Source organism: Python bivittatus, unplaced genomic scaffold (genome assembly GCF_059951505.1).
Source record: "Python bivittatus isolate LINGU-HERP-01145 unplaced genomic scaffold, Pbiv_v1 ctg000430_np1212, whole genome shotgun sequence".
Classification (NCBI taxonomy): domain Eukaryota; kingdom Metazoa; phylum Chordata; class Lepidosauria; order Squamata; family Pythonidae; genus Python; species Python bivittatus.
The window spans coordinates 3,410,611-3,428,546 of NW_028277071.1; the positions used below are offsets into that span (position 1 = coordinate 3,410,611).

At 40.0% G+C, this 17,936-nt stretch overlaps 1 protein-coding gene across 1 annotated transcript; it reads left to right on the plus strand.

Annotated features, from left to right (window-relative positions):
- Positions 1-217: 217 nt before the first annotated feature.
- Positions 218-9,583, plus strand: LOC148215275 (vomeronasal type-2 receptor 26-like). Its single transcript, XM_088144001.1, has 4 exons — positions 218-240; positions 2,134-2,295; positions 7,613-7,904; positions 8,720-9,583. Exons 1-4 carry the CDS (start codon positions 218-220, stop codon positions 9,581-9,583), a joined length of 1,341 nt encoding a protein of 446 aa, XP_088000127.1.
- The last annotated feature ends 8,353 nt before the right edge of the window (positions 9,584-17,936 follow it).

The following is a 17,936-nucleotide window of genomic DNA, read 5'->3' on the forward strand; positions in this document are numbered from 1 at the left end:
GATCAAAGACATCATGTGATGGGTGTCTAAACTAAATTTCCATAATCTGCATAAACGTATGCAAAGCAAAACAATAAAGCAACTATAATAAAAGGAGGCCAACTTCATCTCCGCAATGCAAAGCCACAAAGGCATCAAAGGTCTTGCTACTGAAACATGACACTACTTCTCATGCTGATAGCACCCAGCAGGGTATCTCTCTTGAGGATCTAAGAGGATGGTAGACTCCTTTGGGGTAAGGTACTCACTAAGATAATTTTTCCTGTTATTTTCTCCTTAGGTGCTTCCTGCTGTTCAGCTCAGGCCTCAGTACAAGAATATATATTTTTGGGGAAAAGATGCAGACCAATAAGCCAGCACTGGAGGCCAAGATGGAAAAGATCTCCACGGCCACCATGTATTTGCCCTTTGTGCTTAAATAAGTTGGAACAAAGGACACCCAGACACTGCAGAAGACCAACATGCTGAAGGTGATAAACTTGGCTTCATTGAAACTGTCAGGCAGGTTCCTGGCCAGGAAGGCCACCATGAAGCTGATGGTAGCCAGAAAGCCCAGGAAGCCTAGGACACAGAAAAACATGGTGACAGACCCTTCATTACACTCCAGGATAATTTCTTCCATCAAGGAGTGCATGTCAACTTCTGGAAAGGGAGGAGCAGTTATCAACCACACACTATAAATCAAGGCTTGAATAAAGGAGCAGGAAAAAACAATGGAGCTGGCCAGGTGTTTCCCAGACCATTTTCTCATCCCAGCTCCTGGTGTGGTGGCCACAAAAGCGAGGACCACAATGATGGTCTTGGCCAATACTGAAGAAACGGCTTTTGAGAAGATGATGCCAAAAGCTGTTTGTCGAAGGAGACACATAAACTTTGTGGGTTGTCTGATGAAGAGCAAAGTGCTAAGGAAAGAAAGCAAGAGGGAAATGAGGAGAACATAGCTGAGGTTCTGGTTATTGGCTTTGACAATGGGAGTCTCCCTGTGCTTAATGAAGAGGTGAAGCACCAAAACTGTGAGGAAAGAAAAGAAAAGGGCAAAAGCAGTGAGTGTGATTCCCAAAGGTTCTTCAAATTTCAGGAAGCTGGTAGCTTTTGGAAGGCACAGATTCTAGTCCTTGTTGGGATACTGATCTTCTGGACATTGAAAACAGTCATCCAAGTCTGTTAAAAGAAACAAATGAATATGCTATTAAATACACTAGAGCTGTATGTACAACAAGTGTATAACAAATTTATATATGTAAGTCCCAGTTGTGAAAAGGAAATGAGAGAATAAATAGTAATAACACAGATCATTAGATCACCTTTAGAAGAACCTGAGTAAATCATTATATTTGGTGTATTGTCGAAGGCTTTCACGGCCGGCATATGATGGCTGGTGTGGGTCTTCCGGGCTGTGTGGCCGTGGTCTTGAAGTTTTCTTTCCTAACGTTTCGCCAACACCTGTGACCAGCATGATCTAATGATCTGTTTTATTGCTATTTATTCTCTCATTTCCTTTTCACAACTGGGACTTACATATATAAATTTGTTATACACTTGTTGTACATACAGCTCTAGTAACACAGATCATTAGATCATGCTGGTCACAGGTGTTGGCGAAACGTTAGGAAAGAAAACTTCAAGACCACGGCCACACAGCCCGGAAGACCCACACCAGCCATCATATGCCGGCCGTGAAAGCCTTCGACAATACACCAAATATAATGATTTACTCAGGTTCTTCTAAAGGTGATCTAATGATCTGTGTTATTACTATTTATTCTCTCATTTCCTTTTCACAACTGGGACTTACATATATAAATTTGTTATACACTTGTTGTACATACAGCTCTAGTGTATTTAATAGCATATTCATTTGTTTCTTTTAACAGACTTGGATGACTGTTTTCAATGTCCAGAAGATCAGTATCCCAACAAGGACTAGAATCTGTGCCTTCCAAAAGCTACCAGCTTCCTGAAATTTGAAGAACCTTTGGGAATCACACTCACTGCTTTTGCCCTTTTCTTTTCTTTCCTCACAGTTTTGGTGCTTCACCTCTTCATTAAGCACAGGGAGACTCCCATTGTCAAAGCCAATAACCAGAACCTCAGCTATGTTCTCCTCATTTCCCTCTTGCTTTCTTTCCTTAGCGCTTTGCTCTTCATCAGACAACCCACAAAGTTTATGTGTCTCCTTCGACAAACAGCTTTTGGCATCATCTTCTCAAAAGCCGTTTCTTCAGTATTGGCCAAGACCATCATTGTGGTCCTCGCTTTTGTGGCCACCACACCAGGAGCTGGGATGAGAAAATGGTCTGGGAAACACCTGGCCAGCTCCATTGTTTTTTCCTGCTCCTTTATTCAAGCCTTGATTTATAGTGTGTGGTTGATAACTGCTCCTCCCTTTCCAGAAGTTGACATGCACTCCTTGATGGAAGAAATTATCCTGGAGTGTAATGAAGGGTCTGTCACCATGTTTTTCTGTGTCCTAGGCTTCCTGGGCTTTCTGGCTACCATCAGCTTCATGGTGGCCTTCCTGGCCAGGAACCTGCCTGACAGTTTCAATGAAGCCAAGTTTATCACCTTCAGCATGTTGGTCTTCTGCAGTGTCTGGGTGTCCTTTGTTCCAACTTATTTAAGCACAAAGGGCAAATACATGGTGGCCGTGGAGATCTTTTCCATCTTGGCCTCCAGTGCTGGCTTATTGGTCTGCATCTTTTCCCCAAAAATATATATTCTTGTACTGAGGCCTGAGCTGAACAGCAGGAAGCACCTAAGGAGAAAATAACAGGAAAAATTATCTTAGTGAGTACCTTACCCCAAAGGAGTCTACCATCCTCTTAGATCCTCAAGAGAGATACCCTGCTGGGTGCTATCAGCATGAGAAGTAGTGTCATGTTTCAGTAGCAAGACCTTTGATGCCTTTGTGGCTTTGCATTGCGGAGATGAAGTTGGCCTCCTTTTATTATAGTTGCTTTATTGTTTTGCTTTGCATACGTTTATGCAGATTATGGAAATTTAGTTTAGACACCCATCACATGATGTCTTTGATCAATTGCTTTGTTATATTCATATAGTTTTTTTATAGTTATATAGTTATAATTTGTATTATCTGGAACTAAGAGGAGGAAGAGGAGGAGAAAAGCAGAAGAAACAGAAGAAGCAGGAGCAGGAGCAGGAGCAGGGCAGCAGGAGCAGCAGAACAACTAGGAGAAGGAGAAGGAGAAGGAGAAGGAGAAGGAGAAGGAGAAGGAGAAGGAGAAGGAGAAGGAGAAGGAGAAGGAGAAGGAGAAGGAGAAGGAGAAGGAGAAGGAGAAGGAGAATAGCTGCCTTCAGTACAAACACTTAGATAAGGAAGGCATGTTCTGCTACATTGGATGGCTACCTGATGTTTTTCTTCAGATTCCACTTTATAATTTGGAGGGGAATCTGCCTGTCCCACATACTCCAAAAGGGAGGATTCACTCTGGATTCCTTCCTTGAAACAATGTCATTTTCTATGATTCCTCATTGGCATTACCTGCTCTTTGGACTAACCTCCAACATGAAGTTGGAGCTGACACTTCAGGCCCTTGAGAAACAGATAAGACCTAGCCTTTTCCTTAGAAGCTTGGGTCAGGAGGAGCAGGATGAGCACATTTTTCAACAGATTTTAGCTACTTCTAGCCATTTAATTGATTTTTTTTTTTTTTTTTTTGTAAGTACAGTTTTCTTCTGTGATTTTTTTCATTTGTTTTACTGATTTTGTACACTTATACTGTTGAAGTTGGGTGGCTGCAATAAATGTAACAAATAATTAAAATGACATAAAGAACCCTCAAGCTGTTTTTTTCCTGTGGACTCCAAAGTGGCCACTTCATCTGCCTTCATTCTTTCTATGCTCCTGAATAGGCAGGATTTCACCTAGAAGACCTAATACAATAATATTAGTATCTATGAACTAGGCAGATAGTTTAATGAATTGATCAAATTCATTAGCTAGTTATTCATGTCAACATCAGGTAGCTCATGACATTTTTTAACACTCTTCCAGCAAGATCCAGGTATGGAATGAAAGTCTAACTACTCCAGAAATGGGTAGGAAACCATAAAATCTGTGAGCATATTGAAATATTATACAGCTCTTTGAAGTCACCTGCTTTGGAGCACGTCCCTACTTTGCTGGCTTCAGGTCTTGATTCATAGAATCAAAGAATCAGAGCTTCAGATAGGAGTCATTTTTTGAACAGAAGCATCCTTCAAAGGTACCCAACGGCCAACTTTACACAAAAGACATAACTTTGCGCAGCTAGAAAGAGCTTCGAAGGATCCAGGGAAAACATCCCAAATTGAAACAATGCATATGAGCTCTGCCAAATGAGCAAAACCTGATCTGGTCAATTCTAGGTGGGTGGGGAAAGGATGGAGAAATACTACTGAGCCATCTTGATCCATTTTCCAGTCTGGTCCATTTCTTTGATTTATTTCCTATTTTTATGGCATGATTAGACAGTGAAACGATCTTACAGTATCACCCCTTATTCATAGATACCCTCCAGATATTGCCAAGTCAAAATTTCAGCAGCCCATCAGGTGATGGATGCTGGGAGACGTAATTCTGGTGCTTAGAGGACATAGGAGAAATGAAGCCAGTAGAAAGATACCTAGTTCAGTGCTGACAGAAGATGCCTAGTGAATTTGAGCAGTGGTACAAACACAGATTTGGGCCTAGCTAATTTTGATGCAGGTGTCCATCTCCTGCCTAGCAGTGTTGTTTAGTGTGACCAAGAAATTTTAGGGGAAGGAGGAGACCAATAAGGCACGTTTTTGGTGGGTTCCTTCACATATAAAATCAGACCTGCAAGAACAAGTTAGGGATAGATTTTCGTGGAGAATATCTATCAATGTGGTCGCTAGGAGTTTGGAATGACTTCATGGCACCAATCAATCAATCAATCAATCAATCAATCAGTATCAAAAAGGGAAAAGGGGATAGTTTACAAAATTTTGCAATGGGATATACTTATTTTAGTACCCAATTTGTTTGCTGGTTAGGGTGGGGTGTATTCTTTGATACACTTGCTTTCTGCCTGCTTATGGAGCAGAGAGGTGGCAACCCATTTTTCTGATTAATGAGGAATATATAGATATTCTGAACTTGCATGGAATTCCATCATTTCTTCTAATGCACATATTAGTTGTAGGTACCAACAGACTTTTTTCCATACTCTTCCCCATTTTGAACATTGTACAAGCTTCATTACACTGGAGATTCTCTTCTCTATAATTTCCAATTCAAGCACAATGGCTTATACAACTCCATAGAGAATCCAAATAATTGATAGCAAAACCTTGAGCCAAGACTAATACCTGCTATTAATATCCATTCCAAGATAGAACACGAGCAGACAATAGTTCATCACTTTGATTATATTTATTATTAAGGGCAGACACCCAATAAGTGTTCATTCAAGCCAACATATCCATCTCCACAAGATAGGTATATATGACAGGAAATCTTGAAGAAAGTTTTTCATTCAAGATGGTGATGTTTGTTGCATCAATACTAGTGATGCTGGTGTTTGAAGGAGCCTGTCACAGTCCTCCTGTGAAATGCCCTGCAAGTCTCCCTCTTTCTATTCTTCACAAGCATTATTATCCTGGTGACTTTATCATTGGTGGCATTCTCTCTCAGATCTATCTATTTTCCCCTCCAGCAACCTTTGAAAAATGATCCCTCTGTTGAGGGTTTCGACAATATCATGTAAGACCATATTACATCTCCTGGCAGGTTCCTCTCTAATTCTGTCTTTTTTTTTTTAATAAATAATTTTTATTAAAGGATGATTTTACAAAAATTTTTAAAACTACAGAAACATAGAAGAATAAAGAGAAAGATTATCAAAGGGTAGAAGAAAAATGGAAGAATAACAAAAAAGCAAGAAAAAGAAAGATATCTGAAGAAGCAACTTCCAATCTTCTTTGCAGTAGTTACAAACAGAGCAATTATCATCTCCACCCTCCCATAATGTGTATCATAATTCCCTTCTTCCTATAAACAAACCTTTTAAATCAATAAATCCTGAAATCAGCATTTCATTTTTATCTATTTTCAACAAAAACTCTATGAGGTTTTTCCAGTCATTTATAAAAGTAGTTGTAGTTCCCTCCTTAATCAAAACCCCCTAATTCTCAAGTTTTGTTATTCTTTCTGAAGTAATAGGGGCCATCATTTCATTATTGTCTGTCATGGTTTGCCTAGTGTAAAGAAAATAACAATTCTAACTAAACCAAACTAACACCTAGGAGACTAGGAGTATTGGGAGCAATTCCATATCAAAATCCCCTTCTGGTTTGTATGCCAGGTAAGTAAAGGAAAATTTAATAGAAACAATGGAGCAACTACTTTCTGCTGCAACAAACTCCCATTAAATCCAGGCTTCCCAAGTGATTGGACTAAAAAGCATTCATTCAAAACATTTTAAGAAGCTCAGAATCGATCCTGAGAGAGGACTGATTCACTGAGGTAGAGTTTCCATGAATTATTATTTATTATTTCCAGGGGTAAATGACTTTTCAGATATTAGTAACTTTAAGGGAGTATTTAGCAGTGGGGATATATCTAATGCTGATAAACTGCTGGCAATTTTGCTTTTGCATCCAAGCATCCTTATCTGAACCAGCTTGCTATCTTTCGGTGTTTTCAATTTTTTTTTTTTTTTTTTTTGCTCTTTGACATTCAGAACTTTTTGAAAAAGAGTTCATGTATGAGTATTAGTTTAAATGACTTATTACAGAAGTTCAGCTTCAGTCATTTGATAGTCTCTTCACTTTTCCAACAGTGGGGAAGTAAAAATTAGTAGGATAAATATTCACATATTCAGTCAGTTACAAAACATGGAAGCATCTTTGAAGTGATAACTAAGGAGATACAAACATTGAAAGAATCAGGAACAAATAGTCATGCTCAGAACAATTATCCACAAATAACTGCTAATAAAGGGAGGGAGTAATTATAAATTAAGGCATATTCTTATTGGGAACATAACAGCATATTTCTTCACATTCAGGGGGGAGGGGGAGACTAAACTATCTTGGCTAGCTAGAATTGCAGCCATTGGAATGAAGATTTTATTAAAAATTTACTTTTTCAAATGATTCCAATACATTTTGATAAGATGGTATTAAGTGATTGGTATAAATAGGTAATGAACTACATGTAGTCTAATAAAAGAGCAGGATTAAATTCAGAGTTCTACCAGACTTGAAAAAGCGAGGTGGATTACTATTGCCAAACATTACAATATGAGCTGCTGATCTCAGAGTGGATGGTATGCCTTTATGGCTTGCTTACATCTATGGAAGGGAGAGAAGCTTCCAGATGGTTTGAATAAATATCTCTGAATCAATAAAAGTCCCCCCCCCCCAAAAAAAAGTCTATAAGGGATCAAGTCATAATCTCAATTAATGTACTGAATATCTGGGATAAATACAGAAAAAAAAAATCAGTCAAGGTCTCTCCCATCTTGTATTATTATTAAATGTTTATTCCTAGGAAGAGGAAAGTTCCAAGAAATTTGTTCCATGGAGAGCCAGTCATTTGTTCAGACTGCAAGATCTAATTATTAATAAGGCAATCTTCTCATTGCAGTGTAATAACTCAGAACTACCAGCATATGCTAGCCTTGCAATTTGCTATAGAGACCATTAATGAAAGTCCAAGGATCTTACCTAATGTCACACTGGGCTTCCATGTGTTGAACACCAATTTCCATCCCAAGTGGACTTACTGTGCCTCAGTGGAACTTCTCTCCACACGGGTCAACTTTATCCCTAACTACAAGTGTGATGTGGAGAGTAATATAGCAGCAGTTATTGGGGGACCTAATGCTGATGTGTGTCTCTTCATGGCACCCAGTTTGTCCATCTACAAGATTCCACAGGTGAGTTGTCCTCTTGCAATAATGTTAAGCAAGCAGTACTTTTGAAATAATGCTTTGATACCATTAGAGAGACAGGCTGGAACTGAAAGAGACAGGTCCTGATTCAAGAGCACCCTGTTCAAGGGACAGCTCTCACTCTTTACCACTGATACTGGCTTATAAGCCAAAATAATGAGGAGATCATTCATACTTCTCCTTAGCAAAAGAAGTTTGAGAGAGAGCCGAGTAATGTATATTTCACAGGCCACTGAGCCCCCATTGTCCTACTCATATAGTTTAAATTGAAATGTAAATTGTGTGTGTAGGATTTCAGAGGCTTTGTACTCCCAAAGATTAACACCCATATATAACCATTAAGGAAATCTGCCCATTTCTGAATGAGAACAGAGCAGGATCTAGAATATGTTGGAGTTTTTTATGGTAGCTTCAGTTATGTGTTACATTACAAAGGACCTAAACTGGACAGTGTGATCTTAACAATGTATGGGAATACTAACATAGATTATTATACAGAGATCATATGAAAAGTTTGTTCAAGCTTTCAATTAACATAAAGGTTTTACACAGCTCCACACACATCAGTGTGCAAGAATTTCAGTCTTTCTATTCTTTATGGACAAATATAAGATTACTTGAGTTTGTGTTACTGATCATCTACTGAGAAAATTATCACTGAATTTGAATGAAATCTACACTGCGAAACAGTTAATGCTTGGGGATACATCTAGCAATTTAGAAATGGTGAAAGTACTCAGATTAACTGCGTTTGGAAAATACCTCAGAGACATGTCTTGAATGTTTGCTATATTCTTTAGTTTGCATATGGTACCTCGCCAGTGATGAGTGACAGAAACCAAAGAGTTTTCCTTCGCCAGATATTTCCAGATATTAAGCAACAGTATAAGGGGATCCTCCAACTACTGCTCTATTTCCAGTGGACGTGGATTGGAGTGATTTTCATTCATGATGAGAGTGGGGAGAGATTTGCAGAAAACGAGCTGCCCATGTTTGCCCAGGGAGGTGTCTGCTTTGACTTTATAGAAACATTTCCACAACTCAAGTTTTCAACTGAAATCTCTGAAATGGTTGCAGAGGGAGAGAAAACTACTAGAATCATTATGGGAGCAACTGCAAATATAGTCATTGTCCATGGTGAAATTCAAACAATGGTGGTTTTAAGGGTAATGCTTCATATGTCTGAATTTGAGGAGATCTCAATTAAAGCCAAAGTATGGATTTTCATAGCCCAGATGGATTTCACCTCAATGTCTTTTCAACATAGCTGGCCCTTGGACTTCATGCATGGTGCACTCTCCTTTGCAGTTCACAGTGAGGAAGTGCTGGGATTCCATCAGTTCCTTCAGCACAGGAAGCTCACATCTAACCAGGATCTTTTCTCCAGGGATTTCTGGAAAGAGGCATTTCAGTGTTCTTTCTCCAGTGCTGCTGGAGAAACAATGGCAGAAGAACTCTGCACTGGAGAGGAGAACCTGGAGCATCTTTCTGGGTCTGTTTTTGAAATGAGCATGACCAGCCACAGCTACAGTGTCTACAATGCTGTCCATGTAGTGGCAGAAGCTTTGCATGCCATGCACTCATCTACAGTGAAACAAGGAGCAAGACAAGACAAGCAGAGGCAGCAGCTTCTCAAGCAACAACCTTGGCAGGTAGTTTCCTGAGATTAGTAATACTGGAGAACTCACATACACACAGTTCTAGAAGAACCATGCACTTTTACCCAGTGGTTCAAATACTGATATCACTGCAGAATTTTAGACATTCAGACAACATATTTATTTATTTTATTCAATTTCTATTGCTGCCCATCTCAGACAAGTGACTCTGGGTGGCTATAAACATACAATATACCATATTATATTATTATGAATATGATTTTATACTATTATTATCATATAGTATTATTATAATAATAGCTATACAATACCTGTGTAATGGCTGACATTTCCTTTCATATTGAAGCTGATTGGCTCTGCCTGATAAATGGAACGGAGATCATAATGATGATCACCTTCCTTCCTTCCTTCCTTCCTTCCTTCCTTCCTTCCTTCCTTCCTTCCTTCCTTCCTTCCTTCCTTCCTTCCTTCCTTCCTTCCTTCCTTCCTTCCTTTCTTATTCTTCTTAAGTTTTTTTCTTTTCTTTCTGCTTCATTTCATGGTCTGTCTAGATACATGAACAGGGAAGCCTTGCATAAAGTTGCTCATCCGCTAGCAAACTACTGAATATTGACATGTTTCCTTCATCAGTATACATGAATTCTGCCCTAACGTTTGGATGGAGTTATGAGTATTGGAGCTTATTGCCTTTTATTTTACTTGTGAAATATTTATTGTGACCTAACTAGATGGAAAATGTTATGATTAATGGCTGGTGTGGGTCTTCCGGGCTGTATGGCCGTGGTCTTGAAGTTTTGTTTCCTAACGTTTCGCCAGCACCTGTGACCGGCACCTTCAGAGTGCAGGAGCACAGACAGGAGCAGGGGCACAGAGAGAACTGCTCCTGACTGTGCTCCTGCACTCTGAAGATGCCAGTCACAGGTGCTGGCGAATCGTTAGGAAACAAAACTTCAAGACCACGGCCACACAGCCCGGAAGACCCACACCAGCCATCGTATGCCGGCCGTGAAAGCTTTCGACAATACATTGTTATGATTAACTTGATATGTATCTTTAATTGTTCCTGCCAGTGAAGGAACATGCATTCTCCTAGAGAGCAAAGGAAATAATGATTCTAGAGATTCTCTTAGTATCTCTGTAGTCAGAGTAGGAAATTCCATTTGCTTAAAGTAAGTGATCCAGCCAAGAACTAATCCCATGCAATCCAGTAGAACAATTGCTGCAAAGAAAATTAAGATTGCCTGTTTCAACACCAATAGAATCTCCAAAAGAAAAACTGGAATGAATGAACTGAAATAAGCTATTCCAAATTATTCCCATCTGGGATAATTTGGAACACCAGACTATTTCTTTTACCGAAACAATGCCTTTCAGATTCAATTTGATTTTAAATGTATTTATTTAATATGATGATGATGATGATTTCTTGCCCTCCTTTTCATGAAGCTTCACCACTACCTGAGAAATGTTTCATTTAACAACAGTGTTGGCGAAACGCTTTCCTTCACTTCAAAAGGGGAACTAATAGCAGGATTTGATATTATCAATTGGATCACATTTTCAAATCAATCCTTTGTTAGAGAAAGTTGGAAGAACGGCACCACAGAATGCCCCTGACAAAATATTCACCATTTCTGAAGATGCAATCAAATGGCCCAAGGCTTTTAATCAGGTACAGCTCTTACTAAGGCATGTCAATCATTTTCCCACCATGTAGTTAGGGATGTTATGTGTCTCATTTCTTCCCATTCCACCATTTTAAAATTCCTTTTCATTTTCTTAATTTAATTTCTGAATTACACAATCTGTCTACAGCATGCTGATGTTTGCCCAAGTTTCTCTGCTTTGTTGAAGACTTTTTTCAGTGCAAGAGTATAGAGTGGAGATCAACAAACAATTGGGGTGTTTCTGTATTGAAAGAAAAGAATTAATGGTCAGATGCAACTGCCCTCCAAGTTTATCAAAGTCACCTTATCTGCATAATATACAATTCAGTGAAATTTAAGCCAAAGGCAGTCTGGTTTTTGTTCCATCCTAGGACTCTGCTAAGACACTTATCTGAAGCAGAAAAAAGGATCACCTCATTGGGCAACTCGATAAACCAAATTGCTTGGAGGGGAATATCCAGCTTCCTTAAGGGATTGTTGACATGTGTGTTGCATGCACTCACTTGTGCTCATCAACTCTTTGAATTTCTTTCATTGTACAGTTCTTTCCAAGGCAACCATCAATTAACATTTTTGTAAAAGATCCCTAGTTATAATCTGTAGGCAGATACTTACAATATCTGTTTTAGGAAGGACAAAAGATTCTCTTTTTTCTGGACAGGTACACCCTCTTTCTCTGTGTAATGCCCATTGCAATTCTGGTTACAGTCGGACCAAGATTGAAGGGAAACCATTTTGCTGCTACAATTGCCATCGATGCCCAGAGGGGAAGATTTCTAATCTAAACAGTAAGAATTGCTATAGAAAAGTGCATTCACACACAGCCTGGGAGCTTCATGTCATTGCCAATATCTTGAGGAGTCATGAAAAAGGGGTGATTGAAGACTCAGCCTTTGAGAGATCATGGAGTTTGAAAAGCAACTTACGGGTCATACTTTCTTTTCACTTTCATCATATTCACATTTTTCACATACTGTTTCGAAAGAGCCTATAAGTTCCTGTGGGAGAGGGCAAAAGACATAAACTGCACCATGATCTCATGACACAAAATGGCAATTTGCATAGTTGCATCAAATATTGTGACAGAAAGTTTGGAGCTTCATTCATGTGTCTTTCATTATTTTGGTGACTGTGGGGCACCTTTATTTTATGCCCACCTTGGCAATTAAAACCAGCAACATTACAGTACAGACATTTAAAAATATTAGACAAAGTATAAGGTAATGTAGAATCTGGATTGATTGTATCTTTTTATAATGACACAAAGAAAGAAAACAATGAGCAAAGCTATTTTAGGTTCTTAAATGAAAAGGAGAAAAAACAGCAATATTTGGTGACAACCCAAAGATAATGATATATTCAGGTTCCTCTAAATGTGATCTGTGTTATTGCTCTTTTTTGTCGTTTCCTTTTTAGGATTGAGACTTCTGTACATAAATTTATTTTACAGTTGTTTTACATACAGCTGTAGGCTATTAAATAGCTTCCTCTTCTTCTTCTTCCTTTTTTTTTTTTTTTTAATAGACTTGGATGACTGTTTTCAATGTCCAAATGATCAGAATCCCAACAAAGACCAGAATCTGTGCCTTCCAAAAGCTATTAGCTTCCTGAAATTTGAGGAGCCTTTGGGAATCATGGTCACTCTTTTTGCCCTTTTCTTTTGTTTCCTCACAACTTCTGTGCTTCATCTCTTTGTTAAGCACAGGGAGACTCCTATTGTCAAGGCCAACAACCGGAACCTCAGCTATGTTCTCCTCATTTCACTTTTGCTTGCTTTCCTTTGCACTTTACTCTTCATTGGACAACCCACAAAGCTTATGTGTCTCCTTCAACAAACAACTTTTGGCATCATCTTCTCTATATCTGTTTCTTCAGTTTTGGCCAAGACCATCATTGTGGTCCTTGCTTTTATGACCACACCAGGAGCTGGGATAAGAAAATGGAAGCAACTGGCCAGCTCCATTGTTCTTTCCTGCTTCTTTACTCAAACCTTGATTTGCAGTGTGTGGTTGGTAACTGCACCCCCCTTTCCAGATGTTGACATGCATTCCATGATGGAAGAAATTATCCTGGAGTGTAATGAAGGATCTGTCATCATGTTTTATTGTGTCCTGGGATTTCTGGGTTTCTTGGCTACCATCAGCTTCACAGTGGCCTTCCTGGCCAGGAATTTGCCTGATAGTTTCAATGAAGCCAAGTTTATCACCTTCAGCATGTTGGTCTTCTGCAGTGTCTGGATGTCCTTTGTTCCAACTTATTTAAGCACAAAGGGCAAATACATGGTAGCCGTGGAGGTTTTTTCCATCTTGGCCTCCAGTGCTGGCTTATTGGTCTGCATCTTTTCTCCAAAAATTTATATTCTTGTACTGAGGCCTGAGCTGAACAGCAAGAAGCACCTAAGGAGAAAATAACATTAAAAATTATCTTAGTGAGTCCCTAACCCCAAAGGGGTCTACCATCCTGATACTCAAGAGAGGTACTGTTCTGGATGCTGTCAGTACCAGAAGTGGAGTTTTGTTTTAGTAGGAAGACCCTTGAAGCCTTTGTGGCTTTGCATTGTGGTGATGCGGATGGCACCTTTTATGATTTGTAGATCTTTTATTGTTTTTGTTATCTCATCGGTGATTGTAACATTCCTTTCTTAAAACCATTGTACAGTAAGCAGGGTGGTAAGGTTGGGGCAGTATGGAAATTATGTTAATAAATAAATAAGTATTAAAAAAATAACCATCCACCAAGTAGTTATCCACTGTTCAGATGAAGCTGGCCTTTGTGACGGCATATGATGTAAGTTTTTATACTTGTATGTCACACCAACATTTTAGCTTTTATTATAGTGTAGTCTCATTATAATTGACATTGTCTAATTTTATTTGTTTCCCTTTAACTTAACAGATTAGCAGATTGGATAGTAGTTTACCTATATCATCTGGAAGATTATGGGAGTTAAGTTTAGTTAGATACCCATCCCAAGATCTTTTTTATCAATTCCTTTGTTATATTTATATAGTTCTGTTATAGTTAGATACTTACAGTTTGCATTATCATGAATTAATGAAAGGAGGAGAAGGAGAAGGAGAAGGAGAAGGAGAAGGAGAAGGAGAAGGAGAAGGAGAAGGAGAAGGAGAAGGAGAAGGAGAAGGAGAAGGAGGAGGAGAAGGAGAAGGAGAAGGAGAAGGAGAAGGAGAAGGAGAAGGAGAAGGAGAAGGAGAAGGAGACTGTTTAGAATACCCACACCTAGGAAAGGCAGCCATGTTGTGCTATATTGGATGGCAACCTGCTGTTTTTCTTAAGATGCCATTTCAAAATTGGAGGAGAATCTGCATGTCTGACACACTCTTATAGGAAGGATTCACTCTGAGTTCCTTCCCTTTAAGAAAGTCATCTTCTGTGCCTCCTCCTTGGCATTACCTGGCCTTTAGACTAATCTCCAACTTTAAGATGGACCAGGCACTGCAGGCACTTTAGAAAGGCAATTAAGACCTTCCCTTTTCTTCAGAAGCTTGGGTCAGGAAGAACCATATCATTGTTTAGTTTTGTTTTAGTTGTAAGTGCAGGGTTGTTTTTGTTTTTTTGTTTTCGTTTTGCTTTTTTACACTTCACAGAGTCATACTGTTGGAGCTGGATGGCCGTAATAAATATAATAAATAAATAATTAAAATTAAGTACCCCCAACCCCTTTTTTTCTGTGGACTCCAAAGTGGTCACTTCATCTGCCTTCATTAACTCTATGCTCCTTAATGCTAGCATTCTACCTAGGAAAGCTAATACTATATTATTATCTATATACTAGGCAGATAGTTTAATGAGTTGGTCAAATTCATTGGCTAGATATTGATTTCGACTGATAACTCATGACATTATTCAACACTCTTCCAGCAATATTCAGATATAGAATAAAAGTCTAACTTCTTCGGAAGTGGGGAGAAAACCTTCAAATCTGTGAGTGGATTGAAATACTTTACAGCTCATTGAAGACACTTGCTTTGAGGCAGGTCAGTACTTACTTCAGAGAATCAAAGAATCCAAACATTAGGCAGGAGATATTTGTTGAACAGAAGCATCCTTCAAAGGTACCCAAAGGCCATCTTTATACAAAGACAAAACTTTGGGCAGCCAAAAAGAGGTTTGAAAGTCCCTTTCCCCTTCAGGGAAAATACCACAAATTGAATCACCACAGATGAAGGATAGAGAAATACTGCTGAGCCATCTTGATCCATTTTCCAGTTCAGTCCAATTATTTGATTTATTTCCTGCTTTATGGCATGATTATGAATTAAAAAGATTTTACAGTATCACTTGAAGATATAGATTTACCACATGTTACCCTCCAGCAATCGCTAACTCAAAATTTCAGCAGCCCATTGGGTGATGGATGCTAGGAGATGTAGTTCAGCAATATCTTAAATAATTCTGCTGCTTAGAGGACCTAGGAGAATTGAAGCAAGTAGAAAGATACCTAGTTCAGTTCTGACAGAAGATGCATAGTGAATTTAAGTAGTGGTACAAACACAGATTTGGCCTAACCAGTTGGAATGCATGTGTCCATCTCCTACCAAACAGTATTGTTCAGTGTGACCAAGAGCTTTTAGGGCAAGGAGAAGCCCAATAAAACAGGTTTTCAGTGGTGTCCTTCACATATAAAATCAGGCCTCTTTATTCTATTATGGGTACTATTAGGGCAAACGTGGCACTGATGCAGGGTATGTGAAGGTGTCTCAATTGTTTTAAGATGTGTTTTTGAGATGTTTGAGATGGTGGTGGAAAGTTGGAGTGAATCTTGGCCAGAGTGTTTGGCAGCCAGATGATTTGTGGGGAGAGATTCTGTGCAACTGGAGCTTCACTTTATTGTCTTGTCTTGTCTTGTCTTGTCTTGTCTTGTCTTGTCTTGTCTTGTCTTGTCTTGTCTTGTCTTGTCTTGTCTTGTCTTGTCTTGTCTTGTCTATTCAATTTATATAGCTTCCCATCTCACATTTGTGACTCTGCACAGCTTACAATTAAAACATAAAAACCATAATTGTTTGGGGAAGGATGGTGCACAAAGATTCTCAAAACAAAGCAAAACAAAACAGTACAAACCAAGACAAGAAGCTAGAGATTCCTCATTATATAACAAGGTTGCACACAGATGTACTTAACACTTACATTGCTCACCTAACAGCTGTTTTTCATGAACGTTCACTCAAATAATTTGGAAATGGGGGGGAATGAAAATTTCCTGCGAATGTGGAAATACAGTGAGCATCAAAGAGAACAATGTAAGCCCCCACAAATAACTAGATAGTATCAAAGCAACCCCATTGCAGATCTGTACAAATTTCCCTTAAGGATTTGAGAGAAAGCTAATTTTAAAGGGAAGTTACAGTACCTGGACTACTAGACTAGAATGAGAAAGAAAATAAGATTAAGCAAAACTACACAGCATGACTCTTAGAACCTACTCAGCCTTTGGCTTCCTTGGCAATCTATATATGTTGCTCCTTTTGTAATTGAACAAAAAATGAATGCCTAAGAGAACACTGTAAGGCCAAAAGTACAGATGCTGAGTAGTATCAAAGCAACATCATTTCCCCTAAAATGTTAGCTGGATTACTGGATGAGAATGAGAGAGAAAATAAGGTTTAGCAAAACTACACAATGTGACTTTTGAGGAATGACTTTCTTGGCAATCTAGATATGTTGCTCCTGTCAGGTTCGGCCAGCACGGCGCTTCAGGGAAGCTTGCAGCTGCACCGCACAAACTCCGCTGGCGGTGGTTAGCTGAGGGAAAGAGGAACTGAGAGCGCTGCTAATTAATGGGCCACCTGCGCCCAGCCAAACAGGAAAACTGCAGCGGAGGTTTTAACTCTACACTGATAAATGGTGCGAGCCAACAATAAGCAGGGCCGCAGGCAGCGAAACGAGATCACCACGCAACTCAGAAACCTCGGGGTTTGCACGTAACGGGGGGGAACCAACCCACGCCGGAGGGGACTGCCAATCAAGGACAATGGACCCTGGCCGAACTTGCCATCATGGACAATTAAGGGGGATTATTGGGGGGCTGATAAACCACAGTGGTAACGCGATCGCGGGGCAAAAAGCGCGGGAAGGGGAGAAATATAAATGAGTAATGCAAATGTACCAAGCCAGTCCTGGCTTTGCTTGTAACCACTATGTTATGCATGAGTAAACCTCTTTTGTGAACCACACGTGTCATGGGAGTTTCTCTGTCGAACGGGGCAAATCTTACATAAAGCCAGGACTCATCGCTAACGCTACCCGGCGCCACCGAGGAGCGTTTCCCTTTTCTAACACAGGCATGACCAGTGACGAGGAATCCATGGGTCAGCTGGAGCACAAGGAACCCAGACTCGAGGAGGGGCTGGTGGAGCCACCCGGGAGCGACAGGACAGCGGCCAGGGCCGGGGACTTTCCACCGGAGCGGTGGTCGATGTGCGTGAACCAGGGGCCAGACAGCTCGGGGGTCACGATGACCCGGGGCTCGGGGGCCCGGAATCGCGAGTGGGACGAAAAGTTCACCCGGCTGGAGGAGAGGATCGAGCAGCGCCTAGACTCCATGCAGGCAATGCTCCAGACCTTGCTGCTTGGAGCGGGGCTGTCGGCGGCGAGCGATGGGGCGAGCAACAGGGGTGGCAAGCCGGTACCCCAGCTGGTACCACCCCTGGCACCCCGGTCAGTGGACTGACGGGCAGCTGACACCCTGAGACTTCGAGGCATCACTGGGAAGT

Coding starts and splice junctions, on each gene's coding strand:
- LOC148215275 (XM_088144001.1), top strand. CDS start 218: ATGGTAGACTCCTTTGGGGTAAG. Junction 241..2,133: donor GTAGACTCCTTTGGGGTAAG/GTACTCACTAAG, acceptor TTCTTTCCTTAG/CGCTTTGCTCTTCATCAGAC. Junction 2,296..7,612: donor GGAGCTGGGATGAGAAAATG/GTCTGGGAAACA, acceptor TTCTCATTGCAG/TGTAATAACTCAGAACTACC.